The sequence below is a fragment of the Petromyzon marinus genome, chromosome 22 (assembly GCF_048934315.1).
Source record: "Petromyzon marinus isolate PM22_M1 ecotype Great Lakes invasive population chromosome 22, UKy_Petmar_22M1.pri1.0, whole genome shotgun sequence".
Lineage (NCBI taxonomy): Eukaryota > Metazoa > Chordata > Hyperoartia > Petromyzontiformes > Petromyzontidae > Petromyzon > Petromyzon marinus.
This window is the reverse complement of record NC_133688.1, coordinates 11371091-11395730: the sequence shown is the minus strand read 5'-3', so window position 1 is coordinate 11395730 and position 24640 is coordinate 11371091. Positions and strand designations below refer to the sequence as shown.

Sequence of the window (24640 nt, the reverse complement as noted above, 5' to 3'; positions counted from 1 at the left end):
AACATCACGCGCAACGTGGCGACGAGATGGAATTACGACTCGCGGTGTTTTGTTGTTGTGCGTTGCCAGGTGGCAGGTTGTATCGACGCCAGTGGCCCGGCAGGATGTCTCTAATCCGGCGCTCTTGTCGGGTCACATCGAACGCGTTTGTGATATACGCATACGCGACCTGCTGGCCAATAAGGACTGTCAATCAAGCGTAACACAGCGAATGGGCCGCAGACCTGTACATATGCATATTGGAGTGTTACCCCCACAGATGTGTGATTGGTTTTCCCTTCCGCACGCTCAACACTCGTTAAAGGACTTGGCCAAACATCCTGTGAAGAAACGTCCTGAATAAAAGGTCTTTATAGGTTCACAGCCCTCAGCTAGTGCTGGAAATTCTCCATTACTTTCGCGGGGGACTATCCACTGGGAAAAACACTTTTCTGGTGAAAGTGAAAGTATTATAATGATGCACGTTTACTGCGCTCGCCCAAGCCTTTGCAAAGCCTGCACACCGAATATAACTGCGTGGGTGTGGCCAGATACCTTGGCACTTGCAGCATCGGATTAAGTTTTATGGGGGCTCGGGTTTGTTATAGTTTTGGACCCCCTAATTGTATATTAAATTCCTACTGTTTTACAGCCAACCATGCCTGCTGCTCAACTCCCCATTGTTGCTTACCTTGGTTATTTAATTTCTGCTATTTAAACGTGATCTAACTGTAAAGCTAAATTAAATTTAAAATAAACAAAACTATTTTAATTTCGGCACATGACTGGTAGTTATGCACAAAAAGTTAACACTGTGGATTTAATTCGCCAAATTTTCGTTTGCACTTCATCGTAGAGCTGACCCGGGAGCGAAGGGAGGCCGGTACCCATGGCCATAAGCTGCACGTATGTCAGTTGATTTATAGAATGTTCCTTTACTACCCCTCTTCCCCCCTTATGAACATTTTCACTCACCCCACCCGCCCCTACGCAGGGTCCCCCCACTTGTTCGGGGCACCAGGCCCTCGTGTACCTCCCTCTACTACCGTCCTCGGCGCGCCGCTCGGGAATTCCTGTCGATTTATTTGCACCTCGCCTTTGGAATAGCGACGCACTGTACCGGGGCGCGCGATTTTGTTGCAATAAAAAAAAAGTAGTTTCTAATTTTTTTGGCCCTGGAATGCAGGTCCTAAAGCCCCCCGCGCATTAAATCCGACGCCGGACTGAACCCGTGCTGCGCTCACTGTGTATCGGGGTAGGATCCGCAGAGACTGCCGTCGCCGTAGGCGACGTTCGCGGTGCTCTTGGTGGGCGCTCGGGGCCGCCGGCAGCGCTGCCAGCAGAGCACGAACACCAGCAGCACGCAGACCATCTCGGAGATGAGCAGCGACACGTCGCGCTCCGACACCTGCCGACGCAAACCACGCCACGCCCCCGTCAACGGAGAGCCTCGCGTCCCACCGACAGGCACACGCCGGCTCGGCGAAGGAAAGTAGCCGGTTTAAGAGAGCGCACCCGTTGTGATCTGTCCGCCGCTGGATGAAGGCTTCCCAAGCTGTCGCCATGCCTATCAAAGTCTTAAAATGCAACATTGCATTAAGCTCCTGCACGTGAGCTGACTTGATCGCTGCTGGTGGAGGGTAGTTGTGCTACCACCAGCGCAAAACTTTAACTGCAGCTTTCAAACCTCTACACTCTATATTTGCCCTTGTTCTCCTTCGTTGCTTATTCAAAGTTACATTTGATCGAGAGGTAATTTCCAACGAGCCCAGCTACCACTAGCTATAAAGTTATCCCAGCTGAACAGAATGTATCTATCTGCGTGAGTAAGCGGACATTGGCCGATGTTCATCTTTGTTGGTGGCCCTAAACCAGAGAATTAACCACATTCTTGTGGAGGGAAATAGTTTCAGATAAAGTGTGTTTCGCCCATGTCTGCTGTGCGAAATAGGTCCTTAATCTCAATCGGCTGTCACCTGGTTCAATAACAAGACGCAAGTAATTGAATACTCATTTCTAGACGGCCACACTCAAGCAGAATTAATCAAAGCCTCTCTTGATTTATGCACCACTGGCACAACACCCTCCATATTATCATGGACCACCAACCGCAAAACATTTTTTTTTTCAAAATTAAAACTACCCGATCTGCAACAATTCCCCAGATGGCTTCCCACCACCTTGCGGTTCACAGGTTTGGAAGCACTGCTGCAGTGACTATCTTTACGGGTAATATTATGGCCCACTCTACGTGACATGACCCTGACGTGAAAGTGATTCCAACCTGACCGGCGGTAGGCTGGGTTCGTGCTGGACATGCTGATGCGTCTATTCGACCCTTCATCCGTAAGACGCAAACGTTTTAACACTTAGCAATGGAACTGGCATTATTCTCTTGGCACGCACACCGGTCGCTCACGCCATGCATTACCTTTGCCTGCAGAGTCTCGGTGGCCTGGCTGAGGTTGTTGATCAGGTCCGACAGGTTCCCCAGCTGCGCCTGCATCTGGTTGATGGTCTCAGACTGTCTCTTGTCCTAAGGCACCAGCAACGGCAGCACAAAAAGAGGACGGGGCCTTAGCGGTTGGCTCCACCGTGATCCCGACACCCGAGCGAGCTCCAAAAACCCGACAGCGTCTAAAAGCGGTTACCGCCCAATACTGGCATACTTCCACGTGTGTGCATGCGTGCTATTCAGCAGCATGCCCGCTAGTTGACCGGCAGGAAAGTGGGGTGGCAATGCCACTGGTTCAACTGCTCGTGAACAGAGAAGTGACATGAGCAAAGATAGAACTAGTTGAGTGAGGATGTTCCAAACCAGTTTTATTTAGCTGCTCGTATGTATGTTGAACTTCTTCCGCACCGTACGTAGCCAACCGTGCTAATGTGAGGCGCGGGGGAAGGACAACAAGCTAAACACAAAAAGCAGTTCTAAAGAAATTAGTTGTAAATGTTTAGTTTTCAGATGATTCTAATAGGTTTCTGCTAATTTAAGCCAGCTTAAGCTTACATGGGTATATAAGAGGAGGTATGGTTTACAGTTGCCCCCATTATGGAGCGTTGAAGAAATGCTGCCCTGGTAATTCACTAATGTGCTGACCTGCTCCTCCGCAAGGCGAGAGGTGTTCTGTAACTTGATGATGGTCTTATTGAAAGCTTTCTGCATCTCCTCCATCTGCTTGCGATACCTGCGGAATGGATGCACGGAACACACGCGGCTATGTTTGAACAAGGAAATGCACCGTTAACCTGCGAGAGCCAACTGCCAGACAGCCCATCGACGGACATCGCCTCTGCATTAATGGAGACATAGATAAATGTGACTATATAAGGTAATTTGTTTTTTGAAATGACTCTTAGAGTACCCGTTGCTATGCAATAGAATATGAGACAGCTCTCATTTTCATGCTTGTCTCTCAATCCTGTACCCGGAAGCACTAAAAGTAATCTTCTTTTTTACGTAATAAAATACCAAGATACTCTAATGTGTTGTGAGGTTTTTACATTCTCTAGGATTTAAAAATATTCTGGCAAAATAATTACATGAACAGGAACACAAATTTAAATGTAAAAGCAATGTGAAATGAATGTCAGTCTTCCGTATTCGTTACTCCCACTTCTACGCTGTTGCCATCTATTATGTTAACTACCTTGCCTGGTATACAGGTCATAGGTTCGATCCCGACCCCTGCTGTATATGTGGAGTTTGCATGTTCTCCTCGTGGTCAAGTTGATTTTTCTCCAGGTCGTCCGGTATTTCCCTCTACATTTATAAACATGCGTTGAAAGTATTTGGCTGCTATAAATTTCCACGTGATAAGCCACTTCGTTGAGCTATCATTTGTGGCCAGGTCACTTTTGAAAGAGCTATATAGCTCTTAGTTTTCAAATATTCGTTTTCATAGGAGTATGATGTAAAATGTTACAGTAGCCTTCTGTTGAGAATGTGGACAAAAGGAATTCTCCACAGGAATCCCACTGCTGCCTCTGTACAGACGAGATAAAGCATACCCAGCCTTCTTATCTTATTTTATAATTATAGAGAGCGCACAACGTACAGTTTTGTGAAAACTCTGCAGGGGCACTTTGTGAAAGATATTCAAGATTACGGCATCGTGATCACAACAATGAAGAGGATGATGAGAATGACGAACCATGACTACGGTGACGGTGCAAGCAATAACTGGGATGACGAACGTATTTTTTATATTTTGAAAATGTTGAAGACGATGATGACAATAATGATGTGCGGCGAAAAGGATGTGCAGTGTGAAGGATTGTCTACTGCAAGGTGCCTTGGTAGTGGTTTTTCTATGAAAGATTATTATTTACGATGACGAACACTGTGGTGATACCCACGATCACGATGAGGGTTTACACTCATAATTAATATCATCGTGATGATAACGACCATAGCGAGAATAATGATGACAATGGCAACGCTGCCTCCCTGCTCTCCTTCATAACGAAGGCAGCAGATCTCCCCAAGGGGGCATCGGCGTGTGGCTTCAGTGATGGCACGGGTGGCGTCGCGAGTGGCAGGTGCAGAAGCGTAAGTGTGTGAGTCAGTGAGCGGGTGACGTCCACCTCTGGCTAAGCTCCTCCAGGTAGCGGCTGCTGAGCGACATGTTGACTTCGAGGGCCTTGATGCGATTGTTGAGACGCATGAACACAGACTCCTTCTGGCTCGAGCCGTGCACGAGACCGCCCGGAGCGAGCGCAACTTCGCCCGCGATGCTCGCCTCCGCGTAGAACTCCGACGCCGCAGCCGCGGCTGCAGCAGCGGCAGCAGCCGCGGCCGCAGCGACTGTACTGCCCACGGTAGTGGGAGGCAATGCCCTGGTTGGTGCGACAGCGCAGGCAGCCGCGGTGACGGTTCCGGTCAATGGATGGGTGGCGGGCGAGGCCGAGGTCATGCGCCAAGTCGGCGTTTGGTAAACAACGGCTTAGCGAATGAGAATAGTCGACAATCTAAGCGCGACTATTCGTTGGTAACGGCAGTGTTCAATTGTTACGCGATGTCGCAGCAAGTTGTTCAAACAGTGAACTCAATCAAAAGAGAGATACAGTAAAACCGTGAATTGCGAGTAACTTGGTCTGCGAGTGTTTTGCAAGACGAGCTAATTTTTAAAATAAATATTAATTTGGTAAACGAGCAAGGTCTTGCAATACGAGTAGTGTACGTGTACGCTTTGTCTGCCGAGCGTCACGTGATCACAACTGACATACGAGTGCTTTGATATACGAGTGCTTTGGATTACAAACACGTTTCCGGAACGAATTATGCTCGCAATCCAAGGTTTTACTGTATTTATATTTTAAGTATATGGGAATAAAGCTTCCCCAATGTTACGTTAATTGACAGTAACATAAAATTGCTGCATTTAATGAGAACAGACGGGGCTCAAATGAGAACCAAGTAATTTAAATATTGAGTACATGAGCAGAGCATCGTTCACTGCTGTCAATAGAGGGAATTGTTTAAATGTGATGTCGTTTGAGGACAGAGTTGCAAAGGAGGCGTGAAGCTCAACATGCAATTATTATCATTCTCCTTTGAAAAGTAAAAATGTGTCTCCTTGTTCAAATAAGCTTAGCGCAGTGTTCTTATGCTCTCTGGCCATCACCCAGCAGTGAACATTAAACATTTCCATGATGGAGTTCAGTCTCTCCCAAGGTCAACCAATGATGACTTCCCACAAAGTAGTACCCATTATATGCTGCACAGATGATGGGGCCCAGTCGATCCACCCTAAGTATAGGAACTCGCAACCTTCCAATTGAGATGTACTTTACGTATAGTATGTTAATGAAGCCTCAGACTTGCCAGTGATGATAACTTATTTTCGATTGCACTAATGTGTCGTCTTTGACACCTTCTGAAACCCTGCCTCATTTTCGAGTCTCCGAAACCCCGAGGAGTCACAAAAATGATATCGAACACAGGGAAGGTCGTCGCACTGAACACACCTGCCATTTCCTGCTCCTTGTACTGCCGACTCCTCCACTGCGAGCAACTCTCCAGCTGGGGTGGACGCTGGCAGAGTCCTGTCAACGGTGTCCACTACCCTGTCTCCAACCGTCTCCACCGTCTCAGAATGCTGCGTGGGGGGCAGCACAGCCACCGCTTGCGTTGCTGCATCACCCGTCTGTTGCTGCGCCTGCTGCTGCGCCTGCTGCTGCGCCTGCTGCTGAGTCTGCTGCTGCTGCTGCTTCGGAGGCGTCGGCTGAAGCGTCTGCGTCTGCGAGGGCTCCACAGGAGTCGACGCCGCCGTCGAAGCCGTTGTCGCGTTCGACACCGAGCCCCCGTCGTTTGTCTCGGCCGCCCCCAGCACGGAGGAGGCGGCGGAGGAGGCGGCGGCAGCTTGATCCTCGAACGTGTCAGGCGGCGACGCTTCGGCTACGATCTCCGTGTCCGGGGGAGCCGCGGCGTTGTGTTCTGCGGCGTGGCTCGGAGTGACGTCCACCGCCTGCTGCTCCTGAGCAACGCCACGCTCGGGTGAGGCCGCCGCCGACTTGGCGTCCTCCGCTTTGGCCTCGGCTTGAGGTCCCGCCGCCTCCGTCGGTTTCTCTCCGCCGTCGCCGCCCGGGCTCCGCTCGGCCGGGGAGGACGGCCGCTCCGCGCCGGCGGCCTCCGTGTAAGCGGCGGCGGGGTGGGGTGGCAGCAGACAGCGCTCGCCCAAGAGCCCCGAGCCCGAAGAGGTTTCCGACAAGTTCACCTCGCCGGCCTCGGGCAACGTCCCCGCGTGCTCGGGCCCGGCGACGCGAGCGCCCGCCGCCGCCGTCATCGAGTCCTCGTCGGGGGCGTCGGGGGCGGGAGAGGCGGCGCTCTCCGGCGGTGCCGGAGGTCGTGGCGCCCGCCGCGTGTCCCGGTCCCGCCACGGGAGGCACATGCGCAACGCCAGCTCGGGCAGGCGCGCAGCACACGAGCGCCCAAGCGCCGCACCCCCTCCCCCGCACAGCGTGCGTGTCTCCGCGTGAAGCCACGCCGCCCGCAGCTCCTCCAGCCAGGGGGACTGGTCCTCCTCGGGGCCCAGCTGCGTCACGATGCTTACCGGGGGCGCCAGCCCTGGTGGGGCGGGCGACTCCGCCAGTCCCACGGTCTCGCGTTCCTCATCGCCGCCACCTTGGGTCTCATGTTCCTCGACATCGTCTTCGCCCTCCAGGGGAACCACCACGGGGATCAGCGTGGGGGGGGGCGATTCCTCCGAAGCGATGTGGTTGGCGGCGTCCGTGACTGAACCGTTTTCCGTCCGGTTGCCCGCAGGTTGGGCGCTGAAATGAAACGACACGTTGTCTTGGTCAGTGCGAGAGAAAGCCCCTCGAAGCTCTGCCTCGTATGTAATGTTGTTCTCAACGTCACATTGACGTGTTCATGCTTGCATTGTTACGTACGCAATTTCCACAGGCGGCGAGGTGGAGCTGTTTGCTGATGTCTCGTTGCTCAAGCTGCTGACGTTATCTAAAACATAACAAAAGAAAGCCACCATAATTACCATGCACCACGATATATATTTTTTACAAAGTATATATTGAAGAGAGAAATGAAGTGTTTTGGCAGTCCTAATAAATGTCAACTTGGTTACCAACATTACTATCAGCTTTGTATTTTATGGGCCCAAAACCCCAAAAATTGTACCTCCCTGTACCACTAAGTGGCAAAATTAAAGTGTAACGATGTCCCTTCAAGCCCAGTAAAGGTGAATTACATAATAGTTTCAAATGAATTCCTTCATCCGAGTAAATCGCACAATTCACTTTTATTCGTCATAGAATTAAATCACGACAACAAGGTGGCAATAGCGACGGCTCTGGCCCAAGGACAGGCGAAAGAACAAACCTAATGAAGAAAATAATAATACAAAGGCTTATAGAGTTACCGGTCAGGTGAATGCAAAGTGAGCCCCACCAGAGAGCACGAATTTTGCAGGAATGTATTTTCATTTGTCCCCCGGGATAGCCTAGTGCAGTGGTTCCCAACCTGTACTCCGCGGATCAAGAGTGCTCCCTCAGGCCGTGGGAAGTGGTCAACAGGGATGTTGCAGATACAACTTGTTTTCACAACACGCCATATTTTTCAGCCATCTTATTGGCCTAAAATACCATGATATATAGAGGACCGCAGAGCTTGGGAGGGGGTGTAATCCGTGTGGCTGCCTTTCCATGTGGTTCTTACTCGTGCTCCCGAGTCGTTCCCTTTTCTTTTAGAGGGTTAGTGAATGCTGTGCGACGGCACAGTAAAAGTAGAAATTACATATTATCTAGCTAGTTTATATACTTATTCAGTTATTTTTTTTTACAATGCGAGTCAATAAAAAGCAACGTGTTTGTTTCACGGCATCAGCATTTTATAAGCACTGTTCGAGACGTGTTAATTTTGAAAAACACATTACTACTGGTGCATGGTGGTCCAGGAAAATGCTCTGAGGGTTTTATATTGATCCGCAGGTGCAGAGGTTGGAGACCACTGGCCTAGTGTTGGGTACAACCGCTACTAAATCAGCTGTGCACAACGTTTATGCTTTTATACCCAACTGCAGCCACCCTGGGAATCTCTCGCAGAACGTTTCATCTGATATGAAGGGGGAAATCGCGGGACACCGCTGCAACATCATTTATTGGCAAGTAACAGGTGATGGTGTGGCAGCATGACGGCACAAATCAAAACACTTTTACCCGTAACTTTATTGAGTTTAAAACAATAATGCACGTCAAATGTGTAAAGCGATAACATAGATTGTAATGTGTGGAATGGCTCGATGAGTCGGATAATATATTTTGCAGCATGGTCCTGCTTTGCCCAATTAATTTGTCAACGGTGTTAAACCTGGATAAAGCCCGCGCATGAGAATGGACAGCGTGTTAAACGGCGCACACGCATCACTCAGTTAACCTGCACGCACAAATGGCTCCGACCAATCGCGTCTCTCTGTTGCAACAAGGGACGGTGTGACTCTCAACGGCTCTCGCCACCGTTAGCGATACTGTGGAATGGTCACAGTTAATGGTGAACTCACCGTGGGGAAACGTGGAGGATTGCGACACCTCCGCTTCGTTGCTTCCGCCGAGCACCTTGGCCGCAATGTTCACCATGCTGAGGATGGCATCTAAAAAGGAGGGGGGGACACGCAAGCGGGAACGAAACTTAGGTCATCAAAATTTACACTCTCAACGGCTCTGTTATTATTATTTTTTTTTCATCGAGGGATGAAGAAAGTGGAAATGGTAGGAAATTTAAATCACAGCTTCACAAGGCAGGAAGGGGGCACCACTTGTCACAGTGCCCATTACCAGCTTCAACGTGGGGTCTTCCACACTCAAAAAGCTGCTTGAAAATAAAACAAAGGTATGGAAATTTAAGCCACACTATCCTTTTAAAGGGATGAAAACAAAGGTATTTATGAACACAATGTCTCTCCCTATTTGCATGAAAAGTGGACACCTCTATTGTGTTCCCCAGTCATCTGTTGGACATTGGTCTGAGTTGATTAAATATTAAGTGCATGATAACAGCACTGTTAGAAGAGAATAGAATTGTAAAACACATGATGCGACACAAAAGGGAAGGTAATGTAAACATCAGAATTCAAATATTTCCAGTCTCTATTCAAATGTCATCTCCGTTGGCAGCCCTAAACCAGTGGTGGAAATCTACACTCCTGTGACAGGTACCAGACTCTCCACAGGATAATACCTATTCATTTCTCATAATACGATGCTCATTCTATCGGCTCAGCCCCTGATAGGGATTAGAACTCAACATTTTGTTTGTGGGTTGTGAATAAACTAAAATGTAACAATTTTTTATTTTACCAGGTAAGGGCCACTGAAGCTATATAGCTCTTTTTCAGAAGCGACCTGGCCACAAATGATAGGTCAATGAAGTGGTTTATCACGTGGAAAATTATAGCAACTAAATACTCGAAACGCGCGTCTATAAATGTGGAGGGAAAAATCGGAGGAACCGGAGAAAAAATCCACGTGACCACGGGGATAACACGAAAACTCCAAATGTACAGGAGTCAGGGTTGGGATCAAACCCACGACCTTCTGTATACCAGGCGAGGTAGTTAACATCTAGCCACTGTGGCGCCCCCTAATAGGTAGTGTCACCCGGCTGTGACTGGAGAAGGGGCTCAGGTGTCAGGGCACCGTGTCTCACCTGTGGCAGATCCGATAATATTTTTGGAGTCCGTGTCCATTTTGCTTCCATAATCGATGGGGTAATCTGGTGAAGGGCGATTAACATCAAAGTAACAGCATTGCATTAGGGCAATATTATCTCAGGAAGACACCTCATTACCATTGTCTGGTCAACAACACTGTATTCTGAATGAATAATGTTAAACAAGCCCATGTTTCGGGCAATGGAACTTCTTCATAACAGGGCAGTTCTTTGCGTTTTATTTCAGTTACTGTTTTCAAAGAGGCCAAATTGTGAGGCTCCAGGAGGCGTATGTGCAGCCAATCCGTTTGAACAGGGTCTTCTAACCAGAACCACGTGGACAGAGTTGGCAATACGAGTCTTCCCCTTACATTATCGGAGCCTCCTAAGAAGAGGTGAGCGAGACTTTACTCAGTCAACGATGAAGTAGTCGAGCCTCATTCAAGCGTATTCCAATGTTCTTCTTATTCTTCTTTCGTACGGTGCATTGCAGAGATAGGCGACGTGATTTTTTCGAACGGGAAGTGTTACAGATGCTCTTCCCAATTCGAGAGCCCTTCCCGAGCATTTTGTTAACGACCGAGGCTCACCGGAGTCTTCATCGATGATGCCGGGCACCTCGGGGTTGTAGTGAGACTCGGCAATCTCTTCGTACTCCTCCACCATGCTGGTGCCAAACACCCTGCAAGCAAGAGGCAAATGTCTCTCTCTCTCTCTTAGCGAGGACAAGCCCTTAGCAAATCACGATCTTCACTGCTAACATGTACCCAAAAGATTATACAGCGTGCTAATGGTACAGGTAAAGTCCCTTCTGTTGGCAAGCACCAACCTATTGAATATCTTTATGAGCTGCCATCGATGCTTGCTAAGCACATGGATGGGCACGCACGTGCACGAGTAAGCACAAGCGAAGGTAAAATTATAATTTACTAGCTTTACTACCCGGCTTCGCCCGAGACTTGGATTCTTGTCTTGGATTAATACACGGCCTACGCGGAGGATGGGGTGGGGGGGGGATGCGTGACGTCAGCAGGCACACTGCGTGATGCTGCTGCATGCGGGTGACATCACAGATGTGACGTCACCACTCACTTGCCGTGCAAAATATATCCATTATTGCGCCCCCACCACCCCCCCCCCGAAATAGAAAAGTCTATTTTTATACTTTTTGCATTGTATACAGTCTGGAAGCTACCCAAATGCCAAATTTCAAGTTTGTTGCATGTCGGGAAGTATGCTAAACATTTCGAACAGACACACATTCACAAATTTCCCTTTGATATATATAGAAGACGAGAAGCCTAAGGAAAAGGTTATAGACTGTGTGCAATTGACCCCGATAATGACGTTGCAAATGTAACCACTAACGAACATTCATCCTCATGACCACTCACCTGATGAGGCTCAGTGGACAAAAATGTTCTTTTCCAAAGTGAGACAATAGCTCCACCTAAAATCCAGACAATACAGCATTAAAAGCAATGACACGACCAATATGCAATCTGCATGTCTGCAGTCAACCGTCCCATGCTGGGCATTCCCATCGTTATTAAAATTATGATCCCATACGTTTGTAATCTGGCCGGGTGGCATTGTGGTTGGAGAATTTTACTCTCAGAGAATTAAAGGTTCAAATTACGTTTGGGAGTCAACCCAGCCCATAATTTCCCACGAGTCGATAAAAAGAGCGACCACTTTGTGTTAAGTCAAAAGTGGAGATCGCCTGTAGAAAGAATGGTGCTTGCCATCGGAATGTGTAATTCCCACCACTGGCACAAGGCTATCAACAAAGATGACCAAAAGATACAATTGGTGTTTTATTAAAATCGCGAACAACAAACTGATCGACCATTTGACAAGGTACGCATGGCTCAACAGCACTCAATTTACATATGAGTGAAGCAGCAATTGATTGGAGATGTTATTTGTGCAGGGCAGGAATACGTCAAGGGGCTCGCTTGACTGAAGCAACGCTCCTAAGTTGCCCGACACTGCAAAAGCTAACAGAGGTGCGCCCCTCCTTTAGGCGCAACCACGCACGCACGTGAACGGTAAACGCTGCGTGATCATCTTTGCCGTGCGCTGCGTTGAAAATCACCGGGGGAAAAATAGGAGCAAGCGCGAGAGCTCGCACGGCAGCCTCTGCTCGTGAATTAACATCACCCACAGCTGTTGTGCATGCAGGCGACAATGCTCCCTCCAGTGTGCAGCGCCGCGCAATAAAGCTGAAGCTGGGGACTGAGACCCACTTAAAATAACCAACATTGCCCGGTGGGTGGCAACACCGATGGTCAAAAAGACAGCACGCGCGGCGGTGCAGGGTGCATGCAGTGCTGGAGTGTACGGATGTTGAACTTATGTTGCATCGTACGTAGCCAACTGTGCTAATCGGAGGTGCAGGGGGAAGGACAATACACTAATACCTACCTACTTTATCAAGGGCGATATTAGCACGTAAAATCAAGATTGTTCGATTGATTCATTTGTTTTTCTTTCAATGGGTAATGCTGTATTACATGAGAGCAGCAACTAGAGTTTGACACGTGGCTGTGCTGAGTTTTTCTGCGCGGTAAATTTAATTCAGCCAGGTAAGAGCCATCTGTGACAATAAGTTCCTTAACAGGTGAAACCTGGGGACAAAAGATTAAAATAACGTCAAAAAGAGTTCAAAGGTATTTTTCTACATAGACCACATATAATAATATAAATGCAGGCAGTAAAGCATTAATATTTATGTTAAATAATACATAATGCGCTAAAATAATGTACTTGACATTATTTGTTGGGTTTATAGTTCGGTTTGGAGTAAGGCTATGCATGTCTTTCAGAGCAGAGTTAGTCACACAGTCCGTAAACCCCAGGTGAACCTGTAATGCAGTGACCAAACATTCCAAAGCAGGAGCCTCCTTGAGAAAAAGTCTTAAGATTCAGTGGGGCTCAACTAAGAAACACACGTATCAGTGCAACGTAGTAGTTATTCATACGTTGTAACAAGCGTCCTTAAATCACTTTAGGACAAATGAATTGTGGGTAAGTTTATAATTTGGCCCCAATTAAGAGGGTTAGGAAATGGGTTGGCTTTTGAAATGAAGAAAAGGAAATTCTAATTTTCCGGCACTGGATTTGACTGCTCAAGCGGGGTTGTGTTCTGTGTCTCGTCTCCCTGCATCAATGCATTTCAAAGCATCACCCATAACGACAGTTAATCACATTAGCTAATTACTTTACGCATTAGTGAATTAATTAGTTCGTCTGATTGCTCGCTCACACGTGTACTATCTTCTGGGATTATGCTGAGGTGTTTGCCACCCGCCCTAACCCCTAACCATGATATCCCCAGCAGATGCAGTTCTTCTACTTAAAGCACATTGGATTTTTTTTTTAATCACAGCCAACTGCCTTCCACCAACACGGTGCTTTCCGAGGGTGTGATCAAGGAGTCTGTTTTGCCATTTGGGATTACACGAAACATGTTCTTCTCACCTTCACCGATTGCCATTAAAAGCCTGCACTTCATTCAGTGTTTATTAAAGGAATACGCAACCCACACAACTAATAGTTCTTGTCTTGCAGAGACACATCTAGGCTGCGAATCCCGCACTGTAGTAGTTGATGAGCTAAAAGATTTCGTTTATTTTCAGGGACTGTTACTCAAAGAACTGAAGTGATGCGACAGTGATGTCACTGCTGCAAGTTTGAGAATAACTTTAAAGTATTTTATTACTACTAACCAAACACCAAACGCATGTCGGACAGCATGGGATACAACAGCCTACGTGTGTCGTAGGGATGAAATCTCGGATTTAATGAAATTTTCATTTAATTATTTCAGAATTTGAAGGATAATTTCGAATTTTTTTTCAGATTGACATTACGTCTGCAGTGTATACAGACTAACGAAAGTGATGTCACCTCATACCACGTGACGCCATATTAGCCAAGAAAAGTGTGGACATGACTTCACGTTAGTGACATCACTTCCAGTTTCTAGAACAATCTGAAAAAAAACTTTTTTTTTGCCGGATCAACTGAAATTTTATATCTAGGCCACATGTTTCAGATAATTTTGAGTGTATTGCTACAATGGTGGTAGGGGGTTTAGGTTGTGTCTCCATTTAAAAGGTGCTTGTTTTTGTTCATTTGCGCTCTAGATCCCCAGCTTCATCGAGACCAAATTCACATCTTAATTTGCAACAACAAAAAACCCCGCGTGCTCCCAGTATGCAGAAAAGTCCGAATTCGTCAAACAAGCGCGGGGATTAACACCGGTGCACAGCTCAACAGCAAACGGACGCGACTCAAAAATACCTTTATGTATTTGGCGAACATCTGAAGACGGCAATATGGAGCAAAAGTCAGAACAGAAGGAAAAACACAATCACAAAGACACAACGGCCTCATTTTCTAAAGTTACTCGTCTTGGGAAAATAAATTCGGTATCAATGCATTGCATGTTTGCATCATGCAAAACGGTCACAGTCGTATGGCGAAATGTTCTGCTTGTCACCGATGTGTCGATGTAATTGTTGTGTAAGAATATTCAGAATGAGACAGTTTGAGTGATTTGAATTTGCACGATATTCAAAGACAGTAGCCACACAGTGACAATATTTATCAACAAAAAATATTCCACCAATGCTAATCATGTAGTCATAGCACAGCTAAAATCCTGGTTCAGGGGTTTATTCAGCCATCATTCCTCCGGGGTCAATTAAAATGATCACCACTTTGTGGGAAGGTCGCAATGATCATCCCAAAGGAAGGCTGGCCTACAGTACGCAATTCAACCGAGCATAAGCAATGCTTGGAAAGACATTTATGATTTCAGCTGCCACTCCACGAGTCCGTGTCGGTTAGAAGGTCATACAGTCCTGTGCCCTAGGCTGTCTTCTCCATTGACAGCTGCAAGCTCAGGGCTTACTCAGCAAGCTCGACTGCAGTTAACCGCAGTGGATTCTGGTGCGCCAGGACGCGTTTGTGCACGTGAATTCGCGTGCTTGGCAGCACTACCCAAGACTTTCAATTTTGGTAGAATATAATTACACGATGGTCGCGGTTGAGACGAATGTGGCAGCCAAAGAAGGGAACACGCCGCCGAAGATTGTCGCATCACAAAACCGTGGGGAGATGGCGATGGGCTTGGGAAGGCCTTCATCCACCGGTGGAGCGATCACGGCTGATTATGTCAATGATGATGGTATAAAATAATAATAATAATAACAAAATATGACTTAGATTTAAATAACGTCTACATGCAGATTGCTGCTGTTAGTCCCCGACTATGGGAAATTGTCGAGGCATGTAAAGTGTGCCAAGCAGCCTGACGTGACAGCTGCACCAAGCTGCAGCAGAGGTTGCAACAGCAATACCTTGAGGAACTTGGCAAACATCTGCTCGTCGAGCGGGAAGCTCTGGACAGTCCTCTCATCGCGCGCGTGGAATTTGCCCAGCTTGTTCCACTCTCTTGTCGGGTACCTACAAAACGCAAAGAATCTAAGGTCATCGCTTTCGCGTCTTAGCTCGTTCCGGGGGAAGTGTTTGTTAGCGAGCACCTATTGTTATCAACCCTTTCCCGTTCCGATAACGTATGTGTACGTCATCAGCTTTTCTTTATCGGTACTGAGGCTCTTACAAGGCCGTGCGTGGGAGGGCGTGTGCCACAGTTTGGTGCCAGCTATCGTCCGGTTGTGTCACTACAGTTCTCTGCGGTGACTACAATGTCTTTAAAAACAACGGCGCTACGCCTCTCTAAGTAAAATTAACACCGAACCGCTTGAGCATTCCGAGATTGAACAGGACCCACCGTGCAACTTTCAGATGTCTCGGAACGGGAAAGGGTTAATAGGACTGGCATGCCAAGGGGTGATTGGGGCCGGCACCGTGGACGTCCGGCTGCCCTTTGTTTCTCTGGTGGTGTTGTTGATGCACAATTGTAGCAGGCTATGTTGAGCAAGGAGAAGCATACCCTCCGAGGTGTACACGTCCAATTGCCACTGATGTGGGTTGCCAATAATCCTAACGTGCTGCACTTTGATCACAGTACAGTGCAATAACCATTTTACCATTGTGCTTATGTGTGTGTCTGTGGGAACGCATGTGGCCCTGGGCCTCCTCTAGGTCAATGTAGCCTTAAATGAGTACCTGGTGTGGTGTGTAACTATCAAAGGCAACTGAAAGTGGTAGTAGCCACCTACCCCACTGTACCGGCCTTCATGGGTGCTCGCGAAGAGCACTTGCCCCAAGAGTCTGTTCAAGATTATGGGGGACCTCTGTTTTTATATATGTGTTTGTCGCTGTATGTTTTGCATGTGTGTCACAGCAGTTTGTGCACTGCGCTACGAACCTGGCGACCCGTGTTTCGTTGCCGCTCATGACCAATAACAGCGGAGAATATTTGTACCGGTCCTTGGCCTCACCTAGTTATACCCGGCCTGATGCGGTGTGTAACATCGGCACTGTGGAGATAAACGTGGCCGAGCGTGATGTTGGCCATCCACCCCTCCTAACCCTAAAAAGGGAACTTGGTGCAGTGTTAAGACCATCGATCCCAGGGAAACAAGGCATCCTCCACCATGGTGCTAGCCACACCACCCCTCATGTGCCTTGCCGTCCTTAACAAGTTCTCCCCGAGGCCAAACAGGAGATTGTTTTGACGTACGCGCACGAGATGCAGATACACAGGGGACGCTTCGCCAATTATGAAACTCGTGTCAGTCCACGAAGAGGGATGCCACTTTGGTTAGCAGCGCAGGTGCTACAGCTGGCTTACCGGTCGCTGATGGAGATGAGGAAGTCTTGAGGGGTGGACGAGAAAAGCTCGAAGTTTGCGATGTCGATCTGCTTCACTTGCACGGGCTCGCAAAGCTCAATCACAAACCTTGGGGAGGGACGGCGAGTGCACAGAGCGTCGGGATAGCGGCGCGTGGAGCGACAGCAAGGGTTGAATACGCAACTTGGAAGAACAGGTTGGTCCCTTCACCTGATGAAGGCCACTTGTGTTGTGGTCGAAACGTCGTGATTTTTGTCATTTTTTTGTACCTACGTGACTTTACCCAATAGAACCAAAGAGTATGGATCCTTGCAGTCACGAAAGCTTTAAATATAGAATAGGCAAGGTTAAACTTAGGGCACACTAAAAGACAAAGATCCCTCGTATAGCCTGAACAGACTGTTGGGGTAATTTCTGTTCACGAGTAGCACCTATGAAGGCCGACACGGGACACAAAGAGGTGGTTGGCCAGCACCACGTCCGGCTGCCTTTGTCTCCCCAGTGGTCATGTTTACACACTGCACCAGGCACTCATTTGAGGATGAGTCGACCTAGGGGAGGCCCAGGACTTGTTCAGATATTCGTCAATGTTGTTGGCTATGAGCTGGAAATTGAACTCGGGTAGCCGGGTTTGTAGCACAGTATGCTAACCGCTACACTATTGCTCTAGCTACATCACTGTGTTACTGTCACTAGAATGACATTCACACAATAATGTAGCTAGAGCTCTATGACGGCAACACTGACCATGACTTTAAAGTCTAAACAACACTTCGCACTCTGTTGAACACAATAGCTTAGTCATAGTTCAACATCAGAGGTATTTGCTTTTTGCATTGCATCTGAAGTGGCAGTCACCTGTGATTAAACCAGATTTTCAAGTTTGTAGCCAGTGTAGTTATTTTCAAATCAGTGTATTTCACATGTCAAACTATATATCCACACCTTAAAAGAAGCTGACAGTACGCGTTGTAACTAGAAAGCAAATAGGAAATGTTTAATGACTAAAGGTTCTCATGCACAAAGCCTGGTGGGTACCGTACACATTTCCGAGCAGAGCACTAGCACGCAATGACCGACCATGCAAATGTTGTCATAGGAATTCTGTTATTTATTTCGAAAGTACACATTTGCATTGCCAAGTTTTCAAGCATCGTCGTAAAAAGCCCCATTTCTTAGGAAACGTCCCATCTACTAAAAGGCAAAGCAGAACAGTGTATTTGCCAGTGTTCGCAAGCTTTGCATACGTTCCTCCTTAAAACTCCAAGGCATGACCTAGGCTGGCTTCACAAAGTAATAAAAGCGCGCACGATGATTTCACCACACCACCCTGGGGGAGGGGGCGGTTTGCCTTCCCTACTGGACATATGTGAAACAGAGCTTCATAGCTTATCGGATTCCTCCAGTAAAAATAAGCAATCTGATTTTGATTCCTTTGCTTGAGACACATTAAGAGTCTTCCGTGCCGGTGGAACACACTCCGCATGCATGGCCTGTTGCAGGCTTGGCCAATGAGACCTCAGTGTGGACATTTTTTATTGGCTCGACACTTACTGGCAAATGCTGCGGCCGATTGGTCAATTTTGCAGCAGAAGCTTTACGGGGGGTGCGATCAGTGCAACACGTGACCCTTTAATTGCTTCTCCACATTGTGACGGTGCGTAATGACAGAAGAGATGACGGATGTCAATGCGGTTGGGTCAGCGCAATGTATGCGGCTGTGTCAACTGAACTAACTAACGGCCATACATGCATAAGTCCATGAAGATATATATTATTCTTAGTTTCTTCGGTAAAGTCACGTTGAAGAGAAACAACAAAATAATAAAATATATATAAAACAATAAAAAATTCTCACGACGTTTCGACCATAACTCAAACGGTCATCTTCAGGTGTGTTGGTTTGCATAAATGTATTTTTAAACGGCGCATTTATTTATTTATTTAAAAAACGTTAGCGTCACGCGCAGCGATTTGGCAGTTTACCCAGGACTAGTCCATCTTTATTTTGAAAAGAGGAGGGGGGAGACGAAATTTTTTATAATGTATGCTGTCTGAAAGCCACTGTAAGCGTGAACAATCAATTAAGAACTGAAATGGTTTATCAAATCTTTCCAATGATTGCTAAGATAGAATCCATCTTCTCGGTTGAAATTGTCTCTGTGCTTGTATATGTGGATAGCCTCATGAATGAATCTCTCATGGAAGCCAGATGGCTTACAAAGAACCTCTGTCTTGGAAAAGTCAATGGCATGTGAGCCTACTGAATTAGAACAATGATCTGCTACGGCCGAGGTGTTGGTCCTACCGTGTTTAAGGTCTGCTTTGTGTTCACGAATGCGGTCCGTTGCCTCTGTGGTAGTAGTTACATTGGAGAAACCAAACGCCATGTCTCGGAATTGTTTTACGTGTGTGTACATGAATGTGTATTATGGATAAAAAATGTATTTCATTATTTCAAATATTGATTTTTTGGAATTTTAGGCCCAATTTTAAAATGTATTTTGAAACATTAATCACTACATTTAAATTGTAACGTTTCATCAGTAAAACAATAATTGCATGTAAACATGTTTAAATTTCCATAATTTAATCACGTATTCTTTAAATGATGGCATGTGACAGCACTTGGTGGGAAAATCACAGAAGTAGTACAATGGAAGTGACATCACTTCCTGGCATGTCACTTCCGAAACTAACATTTTTTTTGGATCATTTGAAATTTAAAGGCCCACTTTTCAGATTTTATTTGGACCAATCTAAAACTATGGAATACACCCCTTATGTATATATATATAAATTGCCGTGGTGCCATCGTTCGTCCATCGAATCATACCCAAAGCATAAACTCACCATATTTTGGCACTGCATGGGTTGAGCATGTAGTGGTCCATGTTTTCCATCAATATTGCCGAAGTGCTCTGGAAATACATCGCAAACACAACACAGGGCATCAGCTGTGTCTAATGTCACCATTATTCGTTATTGTTATACCAAACCGATCATGCCACAGGCAGAAGGGTTTTTAAGCATACAATTTCACATTTTTTAAAATTATACAAATCAGTCTTTGTTAAAGTGTAAGAGTTGACACATTTTCACATTGTACACGTAAAAACAAACTTCTGCGCACACTACCAGATATTACCTTTTTGCAATTTGAAACCAAATCCCAATACAGAGCAGAGGCTGTTACATGGCATGAAAATAGGTCATTCAACATCTACAAACAATTCCATTTTCGGAAAAAACTCCTTTTCAGTTTTCAATTTATGGGGTTAATTTCAGTGGACTTCTATAACGCAGGATACTTGTATTACAAAGCCGACTAATACATCATGCGCACCTTCATATCAGACATTTGGAAAACCGTTTACGTGGAGGGGTGGAATATTCACGGGACCAGCGTTAAGGCACTGCCCCAGCGACGCGTTAATGGATTTTGACTCACGCGCGCCAAAAATTCCTCATGTCCACCGAAGAACACAACCGTGGAGTAACTGGCAACAACATAAAATGAACGCGTGACTTTGAATCAAACAGACAGGCACGCCTTGCAAGCAAAACCTAAAGGAAGACTTGTCTGGCAAACCGCCTTGCGCTGATGCTGACAAATGAAGGCAACTGCGACTCGCCTGGGAAACTCGAGAGAGGGAGCTGAGAGGGGGTTGGGGGTGGTGGGGCACACTACCTTAGCCTCAGGGTTTGTCGCAAGAATTTTCGCTCCGCACTCCACAGACGCGTAGTTGTTGAGATTTTTCTGGGTCTTTCTCACTTGGTGGAGGCTGCTGTCAACGCTTTGTAAGGTGTGACCTGCAAATGCGCACAGCAGCACATTGGACAAGACAACGACTAGAATTAAGTTAAAACAAAAGCACGCTCGCTTCGGCTCATAGATTCAACGAGCGAAGTAGGGTGAGGATGAGCAAGACTTTAAAATAGCAACGTACATTTCACATTAGGTAGTCGTTTCTAAACTGCATACTTTTTTCTGTCCTTGCAAATTAAAAACGAAATAATGCTTGCGGGAAAAGGAGGGGAGGGGGAAACAGATAATTTCTCTGCTTGCTGCTTTGCGAGATGGCAGTGACATTTGATTTATTAATGATGTGTACAGTTTGCCTTTGAGGCAGAGTCGTCGAGAAAAATGACTATAAATTATTAAAAGCCAACACAGCTGGTAGTCAAACTGAAAATAGATGTAAACAATTTATAACTGGCACTGTTAAATAAGAGGTGCTTGTGAACTTTTGATTATCTTTCTGTAAAAGGGGACTCCATACTTAAAAAAAAAACTAAACTATTTTATTGACCACGTAAAGCCTGCTGAGTTTTTACTTTTTTTATCAGAGGTGACTTGGCCACACATGAAAGTTCATCTAAGTGGCTTATCACGTGCAGGTTTCTAGTAGCAAACAAAACAATCTAAGAACGTGTTTCTAAATGCGGGCGGCAAAGCCAGAGGACGCGGGGAAAAAATCCACGCGACCACTGGGAGAGAGAGAACACGCAAACTCCAAAGATACAGGCATCATCGGGGTCGGGATCGAACCCAAGAACGTCCTGCGTACTGGGTCATTCTGTTTGGCAAAGTGTAAATATGTGTGGGGAGTTTCAGTCATGTGTAAACATTCCCATGAGAGACCTTTATCCGGTAAAGGGCGAGGTCTCTTCAGCTAAATTGCGGTGGAAACAGAGAAAAATATACGGGCAAAGGGCAGTCATGTGCCACGTTGCCATTGTAAAACGGGAAAAAAAAACAAATGTAAATTTTGCAAGCACCGTCGTCTGCGATGTGGCCAGGTGGCACTGCAGTAGCAATCAGAATATTGTTTAAATCTCGGTCAAGGGTTATGCTTATTTCATCAAACCGGTATCAAACGTGTCCAGAACTATGGGAAGTCAACAGCACGTCCTACAGAGGAACCGTTCAATATTGGAAAGCACTTGAATTGTCAAAACACCTTAATGCAGGATTTTGTCCAAAACAAAAATACGAGACTCACAAAGGCATCCTAGATATATACAGGGAAGTTTAATTTTCACCAACGGCTGAGGGTTGCCAACATAGGAGAGTGCCATGCCACACTTGTTTTATAAGCGAGACACTGGATTTTTATATTACCATGTGGTCATTCTTTCACGTGGGGTTGTGGAAAAAAAACTTTTGTATTTTAAGTGGACAGATATATAAACAAGACATTATCTGCTTATCCAATTTGATACTTACATTCTTCTCAACGCTGCTATCGATTGTTTAGTGGTATGTACAAAACAATTATGCGTCGAACTAGGACCCATATTTTAAAGAGAAAATGCTTTCCGACATTAATTCGTGCAAGCCTGACTCTGCTGCTGAGACACTATGTGGAAACCAGTCCAGAGTTGGCTTGTCTTGCATCAATGCCACTGAAATGATTAACTCACAAAAGTCCATAGGGGGCCATGGGGTTGGTAAAAAACGAATTAGTGTAGTCCATCAAAACATGCCCTGCTATTGGAATGCATCTCGAGCTCATTCCATCGCCAACCTAGAATTATCAGCTCTGTTCCTACGTACGCAAAGTCCTTCGCTACGTCCAAAATTCTCGTGACCCACGGACCCCCCCCCCCTCCCCCGCCTACACGTTGATGTGTGATACGGGCACGAGGGCAGGGCAAGCGAGACACTTGCTTTGCTTCTCTTTCTCCTCCTCCATCACTTTCTTCTTCCACTCGTCGAAGGAGGGGATGTCTTCGTGGGGGCCGGGGTGCGTGTCCGCAGGGTCGCCGACGTGCTGGGTGGTGGCGGCGCTGCTGCCCTCGGTGGGGGTCGCTGGCTCTCCCTCCTCTGCTGCGGGAGCCACCTCTTTTTCGTCGCCCGCCGCTGTCTCCTCGCCGCCTTCGCTCTCTGCGTCCTTGGGGGCCAGCCGATCGTCTTTGAACGGAGGAGTGCTCGCGTCGGCACGGCGGGGCTCCTGCATTGAAAGATAGTCAGTCAATAGGACAGAGAGAGTCCCGTATTGAGAACCATCGAGCATATTTTGCAAGACAGACCTATGGCAAAAAGTGCCTCCACACTTAAAACAGCAATGTGGTAATGCTCAACTACTATGATATCTTGAATATTTGGTAAAAAAAAATCCAATACTTTATGGGATCTATAGGATAAGCCTCAATTCGTACAATCCACCAATCATCCTTTCAATGCGATTGATAGCTTACAGCAGTGTTCATCACTAATTTTCAGAGGGGGGGGGCGGGCACTTTCGCCGATAAGACATCAACAGTGTGAGGGCCGCCACACATTGAAAACCATTAGGTTTGACAGCATGATGGGGTGTTTTCGCATTTGTGTATTGTTGGGAGCCACACTAAAGCCCACCAGGGGCCGCTAGTTGCCCCCGGGCCTTGCATTGAAGAACACTGGCTCAGAGGCATGCACCACCAAGTCTGGATAATTTGAAACATTCAATATTAAAAAGGCAATTCACACAAGATACACATCTTCACCAAAATATCTAAACGCGTCACATTGGCGATTTGTTCCATGGTGGGTGATGGATACACCTTGCCGTGTTTTCACCAAAGGTTTAGATGAAAGGGAAAACTTCGGCCAAATTGAGAAGCATGCCCCCCCTCCCTTACCTCTTCAGCCTTCGTGCCATCAAGCTTGGCTTCAGGTGCCACCTCCAGCTGAACGGGCGCTGCCAGGGGCTTCTCTTCATGCGTGGCCAGAACTGGTGGCAGCTCCTTCTCCGGCCCCTCCACGTGGTCTGTTGGGTCCTCTGAGCGGGGTTTATCCTCGATCCGTGGGGCATCGGGGGGCAATTCAGTTTCCCCGCTGGAGCTGCCAAGAGACGACATCAATAGGCGACTGGCTGTGAGTTCTGGCAACACACAAGAGCTTCATACCCTGGCACAAAAACGAGTTAAGATCACCACCACCACCCACTATCATTCACCATCAGAGTTCATCATCATCTTTATTCTTTGGTTCTATTCGGTAAAGTCACATAGGTAAAAAATAAAACAAAAATCACGACGTTTCGGCCACAACACAAGCGGCCTTCATCAGGTGAAGGGACCAGGCTGTCTCGAGGACAGCGCTGGAGTGAAAAACAGCCACGCTCAGACCGCGACCTTTAAGCTGTGTGCGAGGAAACAAGGTGCCTTGACAAAGGAATTAGCATAAAAATTAGCATTTGATTGGCTGACTTAGCATGATGAACGGTGTAGAGGTGGTGTACATGCGGGTGCACATGCCGGTTGGCGCGGGGGGGAGGGGGAGTTTACCTATTGATGGTGTGAAAAGGGAATTTTTAAGAGCTGCAAAAGTTTGGGGTACCACTACTTGAAAAATATACTGTACCATTGAAAATTAGTTTAATGCTTGGTTAGATTTAGAACATCTTTCCAATGGTTGCTTAATTTGAAACCATCTTCTCGGTTGAAATTGTGTCTGTGTTTGTAGATCTGAATTGCCTCGTGAACAAATCTCTGATAAAAACCCGTGGGTTTGCAAAGAATCTTGGTATCGGAGAAAATTATATCGTGATCACCCACAGTATTGTAACAGTGATCAGCTACGGCAGAAGAATTCGTTCTGCCGTGTTTCAAATCTGATTTGTGCTCGCGAATTCGGTCAGAGACATGTCGCTTTGTCTCCCCGATATAGCAATCACCGCAGGTACAACTCAATTTGTAAACCCCGGGGTACTATGAATGACATCCTTCACGGATGGGAT

The 24640-nt window shown here is 46.8% G+C and overlaps 1 protein-coding gene across 4 annotated transcripts in view; it reads right to left on the bottom strand.

The window, feature by feature from the left end:
* Nucleotides 1–24640, bottom strand: part of LOC116945011 (SUN domain-containing ossification factor-like) — a 92216-nt gene that overhangs the window by 7182 nt on the left and 60394 nt on the right. For 3 of the 4 annotated variants that reach the window (XM_032959060.2, XM_032959061.2, XM_032959058.2), the window contains exons 6-22: nucleotides 23541–23742; nucleotides 22588–22870; nucleotides 20605–20726; nucleotides 19767–19834; nucleotides 16914–17021; nucleotides 15514–15619; nucleotides 14453–14473; nucleotides 11539–11594; nucleotides 10735–10826; nucleotides 10142–10207; nucleotides 8997–9086; nucleotides 7375–7441; nucleotides 5950–7254; nucleotides 4567–4818; nucleotides 3080–3167; nucleotides 2411–2515; nucleotides 1224–1387 (exon numbers count right to left, since the gene is read on the bottom strand). In XM_032959060.2, coding sequence (XP_032814951.1) covers nucleotides 1224–1387; nucleotides 2411–2515; nucleotides 3080–3167; nucleotides 4567–4818; nucleotides 5950–7254; nucleotides 7375–7441; nucleotides 8997–9086; nucleotides 10142–10207; nucleotides 10735–10826; nucleotides 11539–11594; nucleotides 14453–14473; nucleotides 15514–15619; nucleotides 16914–17021; nucleotides 19767–19834; nucleotides 20605–20726; nucleotides 22588–22870; nucleotides 23541–23742 — 3195 coding nt within the window. The remainder of the gene's footprint in view (nucleotides 1–1223; nucleotides 1388–2410; nucleotides 2516–3079; nucleotides 3168–4566; nucleotides 4819–5949; nucleotides 7255–7374; nucleotides 7442–8996; nucleotides 9087–10141; nucleotides 10208–10734; nucleotides 10827–11538; nucleotides 11595–14452; nucleotides 14474–15513; nucleotides 15620–16913; nucleotides 17022–19766; nucleotides 19835–20604; nucleotides 20727–22587; nucleotides 22871–23540; nucleotides 23743–24640) is intronic. The other variant, XM_032959059.2, reaches the window with a different exon arrangement.